Source organism: Onychomys torridus, chromosome 8, assembly GCF_903995425.1.
Source record: "Onychomys torridus chromosome 8, mOncTor1.1, whole genome shotgun sequence".
Classification (NCBI taxonomy): Eukaryota; Metazoa; Chordata; class Mammalia; order Rodentia; family Cricetidae; genus Onychomys; species Onychomys torridus.
Genome location: NC_050450.1, coordinates 84,202,349 through 84,221,778, shown reverse-complemented (window position 1 = coordinate 84,221,778; position 19,430 = coordinate 84,202,349). Strand labels below are relative to the sequence as shown.

At 45.7% G+C, this 19,430-nt stretch overlaps 1 protein-coding gene across 2 annotated transcripts; it reads left to right on the top strand.

Annotated features, from left to right (window-relative positions):
* The first annotated feature begins 13,026 nt into the window (after nt 1-13,026).
* Atp5mc1 (ATP synthase membrane subunit c locus 1) lies at nt 13,027-15,706 on the top strand. 2 transcript variants are annotated; one of them, XM_036196380.1, is made up of 5 exons: nt 13,027-13,088; nt 13,671-13,717; nt 14,649-14,726; nt 15,032-15,210; nt 15,487-15,706. In XM_036196380.1, exons 2-5 carry the CDS (start codon nt 13,679-13,681, stop codon nt 15,599-15,601), a joined length of 411 nt encoding a protein of 136 aa, XP_036052273.1. In that variant the 5' UTR covers nt 13,027-13,088; nt 13,671-13,678; the 3' UTR covers nt 15,602-15,706. The 2 variants fall into 2 exon arrangements, with proteins under 2 accessions (XP_036052273.1, XP_036052274.1); XM_036196381.1 differs by lacking the exon at nt 13,027-13,088 and adding an exon at nt 13,095-13,156.
* Nucleotides 15,707-19,430: the final 3,724 nt, after the last annotated feature.

The window sequence follows — 19,430 nt, the reverse complement described above, 5'->3', positions numbered from 1 at the left end:
AGATATTTAAAAATAGATGGTCTTCAAACACTTCAAAGACAGAATATGGCATTTAAAAATCTTTTAATAACATAGGGCTTTTCATGACAATGAGACACATCTGCTCCTGGCAGCACCAATTTACCTCAAAATAGGGTGTTGGACATTGAAGAACTTCCATATGGAGTTTGCTTTCTAAGTGGCAAAGCTAGCCACTGGGCAAGAAACTGCCCTTGCTTCAACTGCTGACAGTATGCTGTCCAAACTGGACAAGCAGGACACAAAGGAAGTTGACTGTCAAACTTTGCCAAGAAAAGGTAAGCCAGTCCTTCAAAAATTCCTGCTTCACAGAAAAGTCTGTCAGATATTCTGATCCTGTAAGACAAAGATGGATGCTCCGATGTTGTAGAGGAACCTTGGGTGGCTGTCTAGGTAGCCAGCTGTCTCTGTCATTTCTATGGTTTTGGAAGTTGCTTGCTCTTCACTTCCTGTTTACTCGGGTGATATTATATCCTTCTCAGGTCTCTGACGGGGCCGAAGACTGGCTAGCTATAGTCTTCCAGTTTTCTTTGTTATCAAATTTAAAAAAAGAATCTCACAGAAGAGATGTAAAGTTTATAAAGGTTGAGAGACATAAAAGGTTAAGTTGTTTACCTAAGAAAATATTTTAAGGTCTAAAAAGATATTTTTAGGTTGGTAATGTAAGTTATGATAGAAGGCGATTAGGTAAAAACTGAAAGGATGGATAATGCAGTGCTTTCTCCAAAGCTGCCGAGTGCAAATGCACTTGGTATTGTGAATGTAACTCTTAGCTGATAATTGTTCTTATTGTATGTAGTTTATTGATGTTAGAAAAAGAGCCTTTGGGGTTGGGGATTTAGCTCAGCGGTAGAGTGCTTGCCTAGCAAGCGCACACAAGGCCCTAGGTTCAGTCCTCAGCTCCATTAAAAAGAAAGAAAGAAAGAAAGGAAGGAAGGAAGGAAGGAAGGAAGGAAGCAAAAGAGCCTTTTATTGGACTAAAAGAGGGATATGATGAAATAACATATCGTAAATTAACCCATTTCTTCTCATCTACATGTTGCCACATGACTCATGGCTTTTACCCCTCCTCCTGCATGTCTTGTTCCCTCTGCGCCAGCATATATTCAGCTTGGGGCAGGGGTTTGTATGGATGTTGTTCAGCATGCATGTGGAGGTCAAAGGACAACTTGTAGGAGTCAGCTCTCTCCTCTGCCACGTGGGGCCTAGGGCTCAAACTCAGGTCATTAAGCCTGATGGTAAGTGCCTGGACCCCTGAGCCATCTCATGAACCCCTTTATCCCATGTTTATGGGTTAGTTTTGTCCAACTTGTAGTTAATTTCATTTGTCTCTCCCTCCCCTCTGACCCTTCTTATTTTTTCTTTGTGTGTGTGGGAGGGTGGGGGTGGGTGGGAGAGTAGGTAGACTGGATCTAACTGTATAACCAAGGTTGCCCATAAACGTGCAATTCTCAGGACTGAAGAAATGGCTCATAAGTATAGGTCACTGGCTGCTTTTCCAGAGGACCTTGGTTTCATTCCCAACACCTATATGGTGATTCAGTGCATCTGTAAATCCAGTTCCAGGGTATCAGCTGCCCTCTTCTGGCCTCCATGGGCACTGCACACATGTTGTGCACATACATGCAAGCAAAACGCCCATACACATAACAAATGATAAAAAAAAAAAAAAATGTGATTCTCTTGCCTGTACTTCCCAAGGGCCAGGATAATAGTGTGTGTGTGACTACACCTGGCTATTCTTTCCTTTTGTGATGTCTCATTGTGTTAGGCTACCCACAAATCTTAGACACATGTGATCTTCCTGTCTCAATCCTCTTTGTAGCTACAACTAGAAGTGTGCACCACCATCACCACCATGCTCAGATGTAGTTGACATCTGTACCCTACTATAGAAATAGAACTAGATAATCAATAAGAAGTAGAAATCAAGCTGGGCATGGTGGTGCACACCTTTAATCCCAGCACTCAGGAGGCAGAGGCAGGAGGATCTCTGTGAGTTCGAGGTTAGCTGGGTCTACAAAGTGAATTCTAGGACAACTAAGACTGTTACACAGAGAAACCGTGTCTTGAAAAACAAAAAACAAACAAACAAAACAACAACAAAAAAAAAAAAAAAAGAAAAGAAAGTAGAAAGCTTGAACAATGCCATACATAAGGACCCAATAGAAGCCAGGTATGGTCATGCATGCCTTTGAATCCAGTACTCAGGAGGCAGGGTAATGGGGACAATGGGGGTCCAGTCCCTCAATAGTCCCCTCCCAGGGTCCAGGAAGAATCTACGACCAGCTGATAATTTAACCTTTTTTTAAAATATATTTATTTATTAAACTTTTTTCCATTTTACATACCAACCCCAGTTCCCCCTCCCTCCTTTTCTCCCGTGTCCTCCTCACCTCCCTCCCACTCTGCCCCATCCACTCCTCAGAGTGGGTAAGGCCTCCCATGGTAGTCAACAGAGTCTGGCATACCAAGTTGAAGGAGAGCCTAGCCCCATTGTATCAAGGCTGAGCAAGGTATCCCACCACAGGGAATGGGCTCCAAAAGGCCAGTTCATGCACCTGGGATAAGTCCTGGTCCTGCTACCAGGGACCCCTCAAACAGATCAAGCCACACAACTGTCACCCACATTCAGGGGGTCTAGTTCGGTCCCATGCAGGTTCCCAGGCTGTCAGTCCAGTCAGTGAGCTCCAGCTAGTACCAGTCAGCTGTCTCTGTGGGTTTCCCCATCATGATCTTGACCCACTTCTCCTTCTTCTTCTTCTTCTTCTTCTTCTTCTTCTTCTTCTTCTTCTTCTTCTTCTTCTTCTTCCTCCTCCTCCTCCTCCTCCTCCTCCTCCTCCTCTTCCTTCTTTCTCCTCCTCCTCCTCCTTCTTTCTCCTCCTCCTTCTTTCTCCTTCTCCTCTTCCTCCTCCTCCTCCTCCTTCTTTCTCCTCCTCCTCCTTCTTTCTCCTTCTCCTCTTCCTCCTCCTCCTCCTCCTTCTTTCTCCTCCTCCTCCTTCTTTCTCCTTCTCCTCTTCCTCCTCCTCCTCCTTCTGCTTTCTTCTTTGAATGCCAAATGCCGTTTATTTAAGGAGGAAGGTCTTAAATACAGGCTTACAGTAATTTAATCTTTGATAATATAAAATGAATCTACACACACGAGACTCCTTAGTCCATACACTTTATTATTCTGTGTCAGTTCTCTCTCTACAAGCTTATACTCTGCTCTCATGCCTAGCTCCCTTCTTGCCTGATTTCTCTCTACATTTATCTGCTGTCCCCTCTAAGCTCTATCTTTTCCTCTCATCTAGTTCTGCCCCGTCTAGGTTCTCATCCATCTGGTTCTTTCCCATATCAGCTCCTCTCCCATCTCCTTCTTTCTCATCTTGTTCATCCTCATCTTGTTCTTCCCCATCTGGCTCTTCCTCATCTTCCATCTCGTTCCTCTAGTACTTTCTAGCCCTTCAATCTACTTCTTCCCCATCTCAGTTCGTTCCTCTCCAGTTCTTACCCATCTAGTTCTTCATTCTCTTTTCTCTTCTCCCTCTAGTGCTTCTCTGAAAACAACACTGCCCTTTTATCCTTTTGACCCTTCTCTCTCCAAGCTATCTCTGCTCCTTCCGTTTCTGGCAAGTGTGCTTGGTCGCTAGGCAACTTGGCCAGGCAACTTTTGTCACAGTTAGATGTACCCGTCCGCTGGAACCCTTAGTTCTGAGTTAATTGTTAAGGGTGAATCTAAAATTGAAGATAGGACTTTGGAAAGGAGAAGTTAAGCTTAATCAGCACATTCTCCAGGCCTTCTCAAACAGACAGTCTGGAGGCTTAAATCTGTTCTTAGAGAGTACAAAGGTATCTCTGATAACATACTTTCGTCCATCTGGGGATGGTCCTGGCTAGATTCGGCTAATGACAATAATTACAGAAAGGTCTGAAATTAGGGATCCTGGCTGTGTTACTGTTCAGAAAGTTATCTAAATGTTCCTTAGTAGAGGGGAAGTTATGCCCAAAGGATGATGGAAAAGCTACAATAGCACACAAAAAATTTATAGCAGGAAATGGCTAATACTCAAAAGCCAATATCACGAAGACTCCTTGAGCCTCAGCTTGACCTCTGGAAGGCCCTTGGTTTCTTCCAGGTATTAGCTTGTCATAATCAGCTGAAATCCCACTTCATATATTTTTGCAGCTTGCAGCAGCAGAGGCAAGCCTGATCTATATATCAAGTTTGGGAATAGCCAGAACTATCCAGTGAGACCCTATCTCTAACAACAAGCAAAAATAGATAGATAGATAGATAGATAGATAGATAGGGGGCTGGAGAGATGGCTCAGAAGTTAAGAACACTGACTGCTCTTCCAGAGGTCCTGAGTTCGATTCCCAGCAACCACTTGGTGGCTCACAACCATCTGTAATGAGATCTGGCACCCTTTTCTGGCCTGCAGGCATACATGTATACATAATAAATAAAATCTTAAAAATAAAAATAAATAAATAAATAAATACAAATAAACAAAACAACAACCCAATAGATACTTGACTAATGTTAACATTGACTGTTAACTTGAGAGAATCATCTAGGAGACATACCCCTGGGCATGCTTGTGAGGGAGTTTCCAGATTGGGTTTCTAAATGTTAGCAGTTCCATTCACTGGGTGGGGATCCTGGACTGAACAAAAAGGAGAAAGAGAGAGTCAGAATTCTGGCTCCCTGCTGCTTGATGGGCTACCATGTGACCAGCCACCTCCAGCGCCTATGGCAGCACCCACAACCTGTGAGCTGGAAGAGACTCATCTTTGCTGTTGCTTTTGTTGGGCATTTCGTGTCAGGTGGTGAGAAAAGTAACTATTTCTGTGGTGATACATTTGTAATCTAAGAACAAAAGCTTTCCTGAAGATCAGAGCCAGCCACAGAGTTAGCCACAGAGGTCAGGCAGTGGTGGCACACACCTTTCATCCTAACACTGAGGAGGCAGAGGCAGAGATCCGTCTGAATTTCTGTGAATCCAAGGCCACACTGAGCTACATGGATTCATCCAATCTAAAAGAGAAACAGCAGGGCAGTGGTAGCACACACTTTTAATCCCAGCACTTTGGATCGCACACCTTTAATCCCAGTCCTTGGGAAATCACATGCTTTTAATCCCAGCACTTAGGAAGGCTGAGACAGGAAGTGATATGGCTGGGCCAAGAAAGGAATATAAAGTGGGAGGAGACAGGAATTAGGCCCCTTTAGGCTGAGGACTCAGAGGCATTCAGTCTGAGGGTATAGAGACAGGATCTTCCCTTTTCGGCTGAGGACTTGGTGAGGTGAGGAGTGGCTATGGCTTGTTTTCTCTGATCTTTCAGCATTTACCCCAATATCTGGCTCCGGGTTTTTATTATAAGACCATTTAGGATTAGTGCAACATAGTACACCTAGAGAGCAATCCAGCAGACAAGAGGAAAGCTTAGATTCTCAAGGACACAGGGATCAATACTGAGGCACTTTGGGTCATGAAACAAGCCTCAGTAAGCTGATCAAACTCAACACAGTACAAAGTATGAGCTCTGGTTGGATAGAATGAGTTACCTGAGGGTAGTGTTGCACAACCGTAACCCCAGACTTTGGGAAGATGAGGCAGGGGGATCGCTATGAGTTCAAGACTGGTCTGGGTTACAGAGTAAGTCCCAGACCAGCCAGATATGAAGTGAGACACTGCCTCATAGCCTTACACCCATAGATAAACAAAGAGCCCAAAGTGCGTTCTACCGTACAGAGCGCAGGGTGAGGCTGACCCACACATGAGCACCCCCCAAACCCCACACCCCTCGCCACATGTGGACATGATCCTCACGGAAGAATGAATGGTTCCTAAGCTGTAGGTGGAAACTGCACAGAATGAAACAAAAGCAGCGTGGGAATCCATGTAAGTTTAGGGACACGATGATTGCACACGCTTAGGGACATGATTGCACACAGCCATAATGCCAAGGCAAGAAGACCTCCGCTAGCCCGAGGTCAGCCAACCTGGGGTACACAGTAAGGCCCTGTCTCAAAACATACAGGAAGGAAGGAGAAGAAAATGGTTAAATAACATCATCTTAAATGCAAACAAAAAATTTTAAAAAAGAGAGAAGAAAAGGAGGTTGAGAGCCCCATAGGCTCATCTTTGAATGCTTGGTCCCTGGTTGGCAGAACAATTTCAAGGATTAGGCAGTGTGGCCTTTCACCTTTTGTAGCTGGGCTTCCTTGTCAGCTGCCCCCAAATAACAACACAGAGACTTATTATTAATTATGGAAGCTTGGCCTTTAGCTTAGGCTTGTTCCCAACTAGCTTTTATAGCTTAAATTAAACTGTCTCTATTAATCTACGTTCTGCCACATGGCTTTTACTCTCTCCCATTCTGATGTCCGACTTGCTCCATGTCTCGCCGGAGGCTCTCCTCTATCTTCTTCCCAGAGTTCCTCTCTCTCCCTTGAAATCCCACCTAGCCTCTCCTGCCCAGTTATTGGCCATTCAGCTCTTTATGAAACCAATCAGAAGGTGCCTTAGACATATCTTACAGAATACAAAAAGATTATCCCACAACCACCTTTGGGTGTCACTGGGGGCAGGCTTTGAAGTTTCAAAAGCCCATGCCAGGCCCAGTGATTTTTTTTTTTTTTTTTTTTTTTTTTGTCTCTGCCTGATGCTTCTGGATTTCTGAATCAGATGTAAATTCTCAACTATTGCTCCAGGACCACACTTGCCTGCTACCATGCTCCCCTCCATGACAGTCACAGGCCGACCCTCTGAAACTGTAAGCAAGCCCCCAATTAAATGCTTTCTTTGATAAATTGCCTTGGTTGTGGAATCTCTTCACAGCAATAGAACACAATAGACTAAAACAGACAAGGAGGGATCATCTTGAAAGCAGAGAAGGATTGCTGAACCTGTGGGCACCTTGGTGGTGGACTTCCCAGCTTCTAGAGTTGTGAGGATTCATTTCTTATAGCAGCCTGAACAGACTAAGATAATAATGCATAGAGGGCCAGTGAGATGACTTGGGGAAAAAGTACTAGTTGCCAAGCCTGACCACCTGAGTTCCATCTCTGGGAACTCAAGGCCAGCCTGGGCTACAGTGAAGACCAGCCTGGGCTACAATGTGAGGAGAATCAACTCCGACCCCCACATGCAACCATAGCACTCAGGAGGCAGAGGCAGGTGGATTTCTGTGAATTCAAAGCCAAGGCCAGCCTGAAAATAAAAAAGGCCAAAGCATAGATTCTCCGTGCCATCTTCTGTGGTGAATGGACCCCAATAGATGCCAGAAATCCAGTATACAGGATTTGATAGCTGTGGATCCGGTAATGATAAGCTAAGCTATTAAAAGGCTTGTTGTTGGGTTTTGGTTTGGTTTGGTTTGAACTCTTTGCTCTTTGGGGGTCTGCCACTCAGCTCCCAACACAAAAACATTCTTTCTTATGAATGCCCAGCCTTAGCTTGGCTTGCTTCTAGCTAGCTTTTCTTAACTTAAATGATCCCATCTACCTTTTGCCTCTGGGCTTTTACCTTTCTCTATTTCTGTGTATCTTTTCTTTCCTGCTTATTCCATGTCTGGCTGTGTGTCTAGGTGGCTGGCCCCCAGCATCCTCCTCTCCTCCTCTTCTCGCTCCTCTTCCTTTTTTTTTTTTTTTTGCTCCTCTCTTTCTTTCTTCCCCAGATTTCAGTTTTTCAAGACAAGGTTTCTCTGTGTATCCAGGATAGCCTCGAACTCAAAGATTTGCTTGCCTCTGCCTCCCAAATGCTGGTTTAAAAGTATGTGCCACCACTACCCAGCATATAAATAAATATTTTAAAATAGTTTTTAAAAAATAAGGGATTGGGGATTTAGCTCAGTGGTAGCGCACTTGCCTAGCAAGCACAAGGCCCTGGGTTCGATCCTCAGCTCCACATACCAAAAAAAAAAAAAGAAAAAGAAAAGAAAAGAAAACTAAAAAATAAATATTGGGTGCTGGAGACATGGCTCAGAGGTTCAGAGCACTGGCTGCTCTTCCAGAAGTCCTGAGTTCAATTCCCAGCAACCACACAGTGGCTCACAACCATCTGTAATGAGATCTGGCGCCCTCGTCTGGTCTGCAGGGATACATGCAGGCAGAACACTGTATACATGATAAATTGTAAAAAACTATTAATATGAAATACTGTTCTAATTTGCCTCCTTCCTGTGATAAACAACATAACCAAGAGTAACTTGGGAGGGAAAGGGGTAAGTTCATCTTTAAGTCCACAGCCCATCATGAAGGGAAGCCAGGGCAGGAAGCTTGAGGCAGGAGTTGAAGCAGAGGCCATGTAGAAACACTGCTTCCTGCTTTACCCGCCTGGGGTAGTTTGACTGTAATTGTCCCCTATAATCTTATAGAGAGTGGCACTATTAGGAGGTGTGGCTTTGTTGGAGTGGGTATGGCCTTGTTGGAGGAAGTGTGTCATTATGGGGATGGGCTTTGAGGTTTCCTATGCTCAGAACACTGTCCAGTGTTTCAGTCAACTTCCTGTTGCCTGCAAGATATAGAACTCTCAGCGACTCCTCCAGCACCACATCTGCCTGCATGCCGCCTTGCTCTCCACCATGATCCCAGCCATGGTGATAATGGACTGAACCTCTGAAACTGAAAGCAAGCCCCCTCAATTGAATGCTTTCCTTTATAAGAGTTGCTGTGGTCATGGTGTCTCTTCACAGCAATAAAAATGCTAAGATACTCACACACACACACACAAGCTTATTTGATAATGTCTTGCCTATTCTATGACCAGCTGTCCACAGTGATCTGGGCCTCCCACATCAATCATCCATCAATCAAGATGTCCCCATAGACTTGCCCACAGGCCAATCTGATAGAGGCAATTCTTCAGCTGAGGTTTCCTCTTCATAACTGATACCAGCTTGTGTCATATTGATTAAAAACAAACAAACAAACAAAACCTACTCGCAGGGCTGGAGGGAAGGCTCAGTAGTTAACAGCACTGACTGCTCTTCCAGAGACCAGGTTCCATTCCCAGTACTCATGTGACAACTCACAACTGTCTGTGACGTCAGTTCCAGGGGATCCAACACCCTGACACAGACATACATGAAGGCAAAAACACTAATGTGTATATAATAAAATTAAAAACAAAAATCATACTCTCTTCTGACCTTTTTTTTTTTTTTCCGAGACAGGGTTTCTCTGTGTAGTTTTGCGCCTTTCCTGGAACTTGCTTTGTAGACCAGGCTGGCCTTGAACTCACAGAGATCTGCCTGGTTCTGCCTCCCAAGTGCTGGGATTAAAGGTGTGAGCCACCACCACCCTCTCTTCTGATCTTTTAACCATTTTTTTTTAACTTTTGTGTGTTTGCGTGCTGGTGTGTGTGTGTGTGTGTGTGTGTGTCTGTCTGTCTGTCTGTCTGTCTGTCTGTGTCTGTGTGTCTGTGTATGTAGGCCAGAGGACAATCTATCCTTTCTCAGGTACTTTCTTTTTTTTTGAAGATAAGGCCTGGAACTTCCCAGGCAGACTGGTCTGTGCAGCCAGAGAACTCCCAAGACCTGCCCCACCCCCTCAGGCAATCCCCAGCATGGGTTCTGAAAATCCAGTTCAGGCCCTCATGTTTGCAAAGCAAGCTGTCTCCTGACTGACCGCCCTCCCCAGTCCCTGCCATCTATCTGGTTTTTTGTTAGTTGCTTGGTGTTTTTCTGAACAAAACCTAATTACATAGTCCTGGCTGGTCTCAAACTTGCTATGTAGACCAGACTGGCCTCCAGCTTGCAGTGACCATCTCTGCCTCCCCAAATGTTTGGACTGCAAGCTGGCATCAACATCCCAGTTTATCATTTTGTGGTTTTCATATTTTTACATTATGAACCTTCTCTGTTTTTAAAAAAAAACATTTTTTATTTACTTTATTTTAAAACTACTTATATTTTATGTGTTTGAATTCATGAATGCATGTGCACCACATGCATGCCAGTACCCTGAAGGCCAGAGCACGATGTCACCTCCCCAAACTGGAGTTACAGACAACTGTGGGTTCTCATGTCGGTATATGTGGGTATTGGGAACAAAATCTGGGTTTCTTTCTAGAAGAGCAGCCAGTACTCTTAACTGCTGGGCTAACCTTGTGGGCTCATTTTTTTTCTTTCCCTTTTTCTTTTAAATTTAATTTCAGCCACACGTGGTGACCATACCTTTTATTCCAGTTCTTTGGAGGCAGAGGCAGGTAGATCTCTGTAAGTCGAGGGCCAGCCTAGACTATATGTGAATTTCCAGGCTGGCCAGAGCTACAAAGATAGACCCTAGCCAGGCGGTGGTGGTGCATACCTTTAATCCCAGCACTCAGGAGGCAGAGCCAGGAGGATCTTTGTGAGTTCAGGACCATCCTGGTCTACAGAGTGAGATCCAGGACAGGCACCAAAACTACACAGAGAAACCCTGTCTGGGGGGGGGGGGGAGGGTTAGGGATTTAGCTCATTGGTAGAGAGCTTGCCTAGCAAGCACAAGGCCCTGGGTTCAGTCCTCAGCTCAAAAAAAAGAGACCCTGTATCAAAAAATAATTGTTTTGAATTTTTATTACATTTATTTATTTATCATGTCATCTCACTAGAATTTTTCTCAGTAGAATCACACCTGTCTTCCCAGCCCTGGGAAGGCAGAGGCAGTAGGAGCTACTCCAACTTCCACACCAGCTTGACCTGCATAGCAAGTTCTTAGCCAGCCAGGGCTACATACCAACACCTTACCTCTGAAAGAAAGAAAAAAAAAGAAAGAATAAAGGAAGTAAGAATATTCTTTTTTCTTTCTTTTATTTATTTATTTTTTGGTTTGGTTTGGTTTGGTTTTTCAAGACAGGGTTTCTCTGTGTAGCCCTGGCTGTCCTGGAACTCACTCTGTAGCCCAGGCTGGCCTCAAACTCACAGAGATCCACCTGCCTCTGCCTCCCAAGTGCTGGGATTAAAGGTGTGCGCCACCACCTGTTTATTTTATAAGTGGACTACATAGCTAGTTTTTTCAGGGCTGGTAAGATGGGTAAGGCTGGTAGGAGCAATTACCTTGCAAGACAAGCAACATGAGTTCGATCCCTGTAACCTAGGGGGGAGGAGTGAACTGAGAGTTGACTTCTGACTGCCACAGTGCCAGTGTAGCACACGCCCAAACTTAGACATACAGTAGCAAAAACACAGTCAGGCTGGAGAGATGGCTCATCAGTTCAGAGGCTGGCTGTTCTCCAGAGGATCTGGGTCTGATTCCAAGCCCCACATGGTGACTCACAACTATTCTAACCCGTTTCAGGGAATCCAGTGCCCTCTTTTGGTCTCCAAAGGTGCTAGGTCCTTGTGTGCTACACATACGTGCAGGCAAAACAACTATACACATTAAATTATATATATATATATATATATATATATATATATATATATATATAGTTTATTGAAGCATTTACTATCAATGTGGCATTTACTTTTCTTTTTTTCCAATGCTTTTTTCATACACACACACACACACACACACACACATATAAAATTTGGTATCTCCGTTTGCACATATGTCTGCTTGCCAGATGAGGGCATCAGATCCTATTATAGATGGTTGTGAGCCACCATGTGGGGGCTGGGAATTGAACTCAGGACCTCTTGAAGAGCAGCCAGTGCTCTTAACCTCCAAGCCATCTCTCCAGCCCAGCATTTACTTTTCATATTCAGGAAATTCTGTGCAGTACATGGTGGATAGCACCTTTAATCCCAGTAATCGGGAGGCAGAGACTTGAGTTCAAGGCTAGCCTTGACTACATAGCAAGCTCCAGGGCTGCCAGGGCTACATAGAGGCACCCTGTCTCAAAAAACCAAAAGCAAAAACTCTGTGATGCAATCTTTTTTTCATCAGAACCTTTGCATAACATTATTTATTTAGTACAGGTCCCTAGAAACACTATTACTAGGTCAAAGAGGATGGAGCATTTAAAGGTTCTCAATTACTCAAGGATTACCAGGTCAAAGAGGATGGCTCATTCATAGCATTTCAAATAAAAACATTGCCAAACTGCTTTCCAGGAAGGTTTTCTAATTCAGAGCAGCTGTGTGGGCACTCTGGGCTTGTAGCATGTATGTGTAGTTTTGTTAGAAGGGTTTTGCTACTTAATCCAGACTGGCCTGGAGCTTGTACACTAGTGCGTGATCTTGCTACCTTAGTCTTCTGGGCTTACAAGCATGCACCACCAAACTTCTTTGTACGCTTCATTCTACCGAGTATTGTTTTCTTTTAGAATCCGCCTGCAATATAATTTTCTGCCCTGACCTTGGTTTTTTAACCTAAACTCATGAAGCGAAGTCTGGCCTCGAACTCCTGACCTCCCTGCCTCCACCTGCCAAGTGCTAGCTAGCTAGGTAGAACTACAGGTGTGAAACACCAAGCCTGGCATTAACTGTGGGTTTTTTTTGGAGTGGGGGGAATCCAGTTTGTAAGTCCATGTCTGCTGACCACTAACAGAGGCCCACAAGACCACGTTCACTACTTGGAAGTTTCCCAACCTGCCTTAATTCTCGGGCGGAAGCTGGAATTTTTACAAATCACTATGGTGGAATTTACTGCAAAGGCGTCGGCTCTCCCGCAGGGATGCAACGTCTCGCGGGATCTCGGTGGTCGTTGGGCCCTCGGAAAGGACTACAAATCCCAACATGCAACGGACTCCTAGGTCCGAGCCGCCGAGTGAGAGCACGGAGTCGACGTCACGTGTCCGTCTGCGTCAAGTGGCCGAGCTCTCCCACGCCTTTTTCTTCCGCTGGCACCTTGGTCGCCATTTTATGTTGAAGGTTGTAGAACCTCCGAGTCTCGTCGACTCTATGGTCGAGCATTTCGGAGTTCGACCAATCCCAACCCCGATCTGGGAAAAAGAACCCGCCTTTATCCGCAAGGAGGCGGGAATTGCCACGAAGCTCCCGTGGAGAGAGAGGAAGACGCTGAAAAAGACCAATAAGAAAGAAGGATTTGATGACGTCAACCAATTGGAACGCGGGAAGGTAACGGCCAATGGGAGTGGAGGGACTCCGGGACACGTGGGTGGGAGCTGAGCGCTGTGACCAAGGGCTAAAGCTGGGAGGTGAGTCAGTCACCTTGAGCAGAGAGTGCGGTGGGCCGAGCAGGGGCTGCAGGGGAGTGGGAGTGCAGGTGACTTGGGGCCGGGAGCCAGGGCTCCGTAAAGCTGTGGACTGGGCCATGTGGAGCAGCATTTGCCTCCAGGGATGGGGAAAGACTATGGGAGTCTTTAAGCTTTATCAATTAATGTTAATTACCAACGGTAATGAGCGATAAACGGCCGCTGGGGAGAGTAGGGGACAGCTATGTAACATGGGCAGGATCCTGCGCGACGTCTGCCAGTTTCTGCCTCCAGCCTTCCCGGGAGACCATTCCTTTTCGCAACATTTCCCTCTTGGGGCCTGAGCCGCCTCCTTTTACTTCCGATCTCAGTTGCTGTCCTTCTGCAGACCCGCTGCGCAGAAAGTGGTTGACCCCGGGATCCGCGCCGTCCTTCTGACCTCTAATGCCCTCCTTAGCTGGGGCACAGGAAAAGAGGGGTCTGGGAGAGCGAGCGGAGGTGGACGGGGACGACAGAAGGTCGCCACTATAAGCAGACAACCAGACTTTCATAGGAATTACGGTGTTTTTCCCCCCTCTCTTGCAGATTGAAAAATGCAGACCACCAAGGCACTGCTCGTTTCTCCAGTTCTGGTAAGCTGTGGCTCCGGGTTACCCTATAGTGCCGTATGGTATGGGAGCGATCTTGTTTAATGAATGAACTAAGAGGAGCTGGCGCCCCATGATGGTGATGGCTCTTTGGGGAAGCTCTAGGATGTGGTGCAGGTAACCTATACTTATTCAGGCCTGTAAGCCAGCTGTCGTGGCGTTTTGAGTGTCCTCAGAGAGGCTAGAACTGATCTTTTGTTACAGTCCTGGCTTAGGTGTAGCCAGACGACCGGAAAACAGTTTTTCTAAACCTTGCCTGCATGTTGGAAGGCTTAACACTCCCAATGCCCAGACTGCACCTTAAACCAATTGCATCAGACTGGGAGGATGGAGGTGGAACCCCAAGCAATTTTTTTTAGAACTCCCCAGGTGATTCCAATGTTCTGCCAAGTCTGAGAGTCATTGCACTACATAATGTGTCAAGAAATCCATTTCCCTCGGGGCTCTCCTAAGATGCTGTTCCCAGAGCCGAGTCAGGCTTTCTGGCCCACTGCATGAAGGGTATGTTGCTGTTAGTGCATTTCATTTCTCCCTATGGTGCCTTTTTTTATCTCAGTACACTTCCTATAGCTGATTGGATGTTTGGTTCTTACTCTACTCTGGAACACTGATTAGGGCTGTGCCCTTGAACTTTGGTGCCTGGTTTGGTTTGGATTTGGTTGTGAGGATTGAGCCCAGAGCTTGGTGAGTGCCTGCAGCCTGGCCCATGATGTCAAATGGTGCTGGCTGCCACTGCTGGCTACTACAGACATTCAGGACAACTGTGTCTGGTACAGATCTACCCAGGAGAAATAAAAATAAATTAATTGACCTTGAAACTCACTGGACTGGTTTTGATAGACTTGTCAATTAGGTTAGGTTTTTGTGTGTTTGTTTTTGCCTGATTTGGATAGATACGTTTTTTCTGGTTTTACAGATCCGCTCCTGTACCAGGGGTCTAATCAGGCCTGTGTCTGCTTCCCTCTCGAGTAGACCAGAGGCCCCATCTAAACAGGTAAGGAAGTAAGGCCCCTCGGGATCTCCCTAGGCAATGGTCCCCTCAGTTAACTGAATTGCTCTTAGGAGAATTAGGGAATCTATGAAGCTCTTGTGATTCCAATACTCAAATAACAGTTCTAGGTGTGACTAGCCCCTCCTGAAAGTGTCCTAGGAGTAACTGGCATTCACCTTGCAAGCAGGGTATTGTGCCGTGGTCAGGCTGCCAGCAGCTGTTTCTTGTGGGGTGAGAGTGGAGCCAGCCACCTGACAGGTGCCTCACTGCCTCCTTGCTCCCTTCCCTCCTCCTTCCCTCTCTTCCAGCCTTCCTGCAGCAGCTCCCCTCTCCAGGTGGCCAGACGGGAATTCCAGACCAGTGTTGTTTCCCGCGACATTGACACAGCCGCCAAGTTCATTGGTGCTGGAGCTGCCACAGTTGGTGTGGCTGGATCAGGGGCTGGCATTGGAACAGTGTTTGGTAGCTTGATTATTGGCTATGCCAGGTAGGTTTGGGACTGCCCATAGTGTGTCTCAGAAGTTCCACCCCATTAAGGCAGAATCTTAGCAGGTAGGGAGCCTTCAAGTTGATGTTATTTACTACCTATTTCTCCAGGGACCTAAGTCAGAACTGAAGTATGTGTCCCACCTGCCCCGTGTAAACTTGCCAAGCTGTTGGTCTCTTTCCTATCCATGTCCCTGGGGTAGGTGTAGGCTAGGCCCTCTTGAAATAGTAGCACTCTCCCCTTTCTTGTACCCTCACCCTTTCTTCTCCCTGGCAGGAACCCGTCTCTCAAGCAACAGCTCTTCTCCTATGCCATTCTGGGCTTTGCCCTGTCTGAGGCCATGGGTCTCTTCTGTTTGATGGTCGCCTTCCTCATCCTCTTCGCCATGTGAGGCTCCGTGGGGTCACCCAGCCGTCCTTGCTGCTTCGACTCCATGCCAGTCCTGGTGCTGGAGTGTGCTAAGCTTTACCATTAAACAACGTTTCTCTAAACCATACGCCTGTGCCTGTCTTTCTACTGTGGGGGCTGGAAGAGGCTTGGGTGGGTTGGTCGAAGTGATACTCTGGTCAGCCCTGGTGATGAGGAAGTGGGCAGAATGTGGAAGGGTCCCAGTGTCTCAAAGGAGCTCTGAAACAGCCTGGGTAAAGAGGCTTTGTCCCTTTCAAGTTAGCATACTGACAGGTGCCATTTGGGGGCAGGGGTTGCTTTGTTTTATTGGCGGGGAGTGTCTTGCTTTATTTTGTCAAGACCTTGGGCCTGCCTTGCTGTATGGCTCTGGCTGGCCTACAGCTGGCTGGTGGAGACCATGCGAGCTTTGAAATCATAGAGCTCCACCTGCTTCTACCTTTCAAGTACTGGGATTAAAGGCATGTGCCACATATTGTTTTTAACAGGTAACATTTTATTTATTTATTTTTGTTTTTTTAAGACAGGGTTTCCCTGTGTAACAGCTCTGATTGTCCTGGAACTCACTCTGTAGACCAGGCTTGCCTGGAACTCAAAAGAGATCAGCTTGCTTCTGCCTGAGTGCTAGGATTGTGTAACTTTTTTTTAAAAGATTTATTTATACATACAGTGTTCTGTCTGCATGTGTCCTTGCAGGCCAGAAGAGGGCACCAGATCTTATTACAGGTAGTTGTGAGCCACCATGTGGTTGCTGGGAATTGACTCAGGACCTCTGGAAGAGCAGTCTGTACTCTTAACCACTGAGCCATCTCTCCAGCCCGAGTGCTGGGATTAAAGGTGAGCACCACTACCGCCCAGCAACAGGTAACATTTTTGAGGAGCTTAATTTGCAATAAGCTCTGGGCTAAGTGTTTAACAGCAGTCCTATGAATTGTAAGTATAGCCATTAAACATGTTTTGTACATGAGGAACCTGTGCTTTGGGAAGCAAAATAATTGTCCAAAACACTGAGCAGGTAAGTGGAATTAACCTAAACTTAAAAGTGCTACTCATTCTGTTCTTCATTTTGCCACAAAATTTAAGGTAGCATAGAGAAGAACATAGTTTTCCCAGAGAAGTGCAGCATATTAAAGGTGGAAGTGTTGAGCTGGTGAGATGGCTCTGTGGGGTAAAGGCTCTTTTTTTTAAAAACAGGGTTTCTCTGCAACTCACTCTGTAGACCGGGCTGGCCTTGAACTCAGTGATCTGCCTGCCTCTGCCTTGCAACTGCTGGAATTAAATGTGTACCACTGCACTCATCTGAGTAAAGGTTCTTGCCACAGTAGCCTATAGACCTGTGTTTGCTTCTAGGAGTCCACACAAGATGAAGGTTGGGGTCCGCTTCTTCGTTGTGTCTAGTTGAAGTGTGAAGGTTGGGGTCCGCTTCTTCGTTGTGTCTAGTTGAAGTGTGAGTTTCAGTTTCGTCATCAGTTAGCTTTTGAAATTTTCTCAAGTAAACAAGACAGTTTCCTCTTAGAGAACCTATAATCTTGCTTGAAACTGAAGATGCTTTTGGAGAGTGTGGACTAATGAATTGCTTAGACAGCTTCATGCAGCATCTTTTTCTATGCCTGTGCCAAGGCCTTCCCTAACCCTCAGTTGGCTAAAATGGCACTGATACCCCAGGTAAGAAAACAATTAAACTGCTGCCACCCCCAGACATACACAGACAAATAAAACATACATACATGCATGCATGAGTTTTTATGTGCCAGAAAAAGCTGTCAGATCCCTGGGAACTAGAGTTACTGGCACATGTGAGTTGAGTGTTAGTGGAACCTGAACCCACATCTGTGAGAACAGTATGCGCTTTTTAACCATTAAGCGAACTCTCCCATCTGGAACAAGTTGGTTTTGTTTTTGTTCTTGCTTTTTTAAGGTTTATTTATTATCTATACAGCATGTATGACTGCAGGCCAGAAGAGGGCACCAAATGTCATTACAGATGGTTGTGAGCCATCATGTGGTTGCTGGGAATTGAACTCGGGACCTCGGGAAAAGCAGTCAGTGCTCTTAACCTCTGAGCCATCTCTCCAGCCCCACAAGTTTGTTTTTTGTTTGTTTTTGTTTTTTCAAGACAGGATTTCTCTGTATAACCCTGGCTGTCCTAGAACTCACTTTGTAGATCAGGCTAACCTCGAACTCAGGTCCACCTGCCTCTGCCTCCCAAGTGTGGGATTAAAGGCGTATGGCACTACCACCTGGCCGGAACAAGTCATCTTTATCTTTTTTTTTTTTTTTTTGAGCTAAGGATCGAACTCAGAGCCTTGCGCTTGCTAGGCAAGTGCTCTACCACTGAGCTAAATCCCCAACCCACAAGTCATCTTTATAAGTAACAAAATGAAGGGAAAAGCTCAGAAGTGGGGAATCCTACCTAAGGTTGCATAATAACACTAGAACCTGTTCTTATCACTATGCTAACTCAGCGAGAGTTTATACGTTCAGTGACTAGCCCAAGGTCATGCAGCAAACCAACATTTCCAACCCAAGTTCATTTGATGTTTACTCCTGTATTTTTCAGCTTTGTTGTATATGGGGCCAGGTAGTCTAATGGTTGTCTTGAGGGGTGTTTCTGTTTGGTGGGGTAGTAGGAGCATACCTAACATAGCCAGTAGACACCAGTAGCAACAGATTCTCATGCTGACAACCACGGACAAATGACCTCCTGTTTGGTTTTCCTAAAGAAATTCCCCAGGGTTGCCGACCAGAGGTAAATCCCAAGACAGACTGACAATCTCAGGCCAAAGACAAGGAAGAGGACTGAGGTTGACCTGGTAAAGTGTCGCCAAGAGAGCAATAGATTAACTGGCAATGTTGTTACAGAATACCACAACCCTTGGGGACAAGATGCTGGCACCCTTGCTGGGTCACTTGCTTAGATGTAATCAAGGAACACTCCCCAGGGAAAATAGTTGCTTTTTCCTTCCTATAAAATGCTAGGAACCTATTTTTCTTCAAGAGACTGAGAAGGATCTTGCATCCCATCCTAGGCTTCACAGAGCCTTGGCATTGGCTGAACTTAACAGATCAGCAGAGCTGGGAGTCCAACAGGTGGACTCTTGGAGGGGGACAATGTTTTCATATCCACTATAGGCTGGTTAGTGTTATAACCTCCACCCTAAGGCTCTTCACCGTCTGTGGCATAGGAGTTGATGCATGCATAAGACCATTTTGCTTAGTGCAAAGTATTTGTAAATGAATAGAGATGTTTTGATCTTGGGGGGTTTATGAGAATTCACTATGCTCTGAGAAGAGCATAGGAACCATAATCTTAGGAGCTGAACATGAGTCGGGCAGTGTGGCTCAGTGGTAGACTGCTTGCCTAGTGTGTTTGAAACCCTGTGTTCCATTCCCAGTGAGGGGGCAGGGAGATAAAGAAATGCATGGGCTTAGGAAGCAAACCAAATCTCCGCCCCATCCTAACTAAGATGTTAATATCTCCTGAGTGGGGACTTCTTCATCTACTATGGAGATGAGAGTGACTTCTGGTGATTATACCAAAAGGAAATATTGCCGTGCGATGGTGGTGCACACCTTTAATACCAGCACTGGGGAGACAGAGCCAGGTAGATCTCTGTGAGTTTGAGGCCAGCCTGGTCTACAGAGTAAGATCCAGGACAGGCTCCAAAACAACACAGAGAAACCTTGGCTCCAAAACAAAACAAAACAAAGCAATATGGATAATATGTGTAAATGAGGTAATTTACAAAATTTTGCATATGTGTACACATGTGCTTCTGCATGTATGTGTGCCAGGTTTTACATATTGCTGGGGA

Coding starts and splice junctions, on each gene's coding strand:
- Atp5mc1 (XM_036196380.1), top strand. CDS start 13,679: ATGCAGACCACCAAGGCACTGCTCGTTTCTCCAGTTCTG. Junction 14,727..15,031: donor CAGAGGCCCCATCTAAACAG/GTAAGGAAGTAA, acceptor CCTCTCTTCCAG/CCTTCCTGCAGCAGCTCCCC. Junction 15,211..15,486: donor TTGATTATTGGCTATGCCAG/GTAGGTTTGGGA, acceptor TCTCCCTGGCAG/GAACCCGTCTCTCAAGCAAC.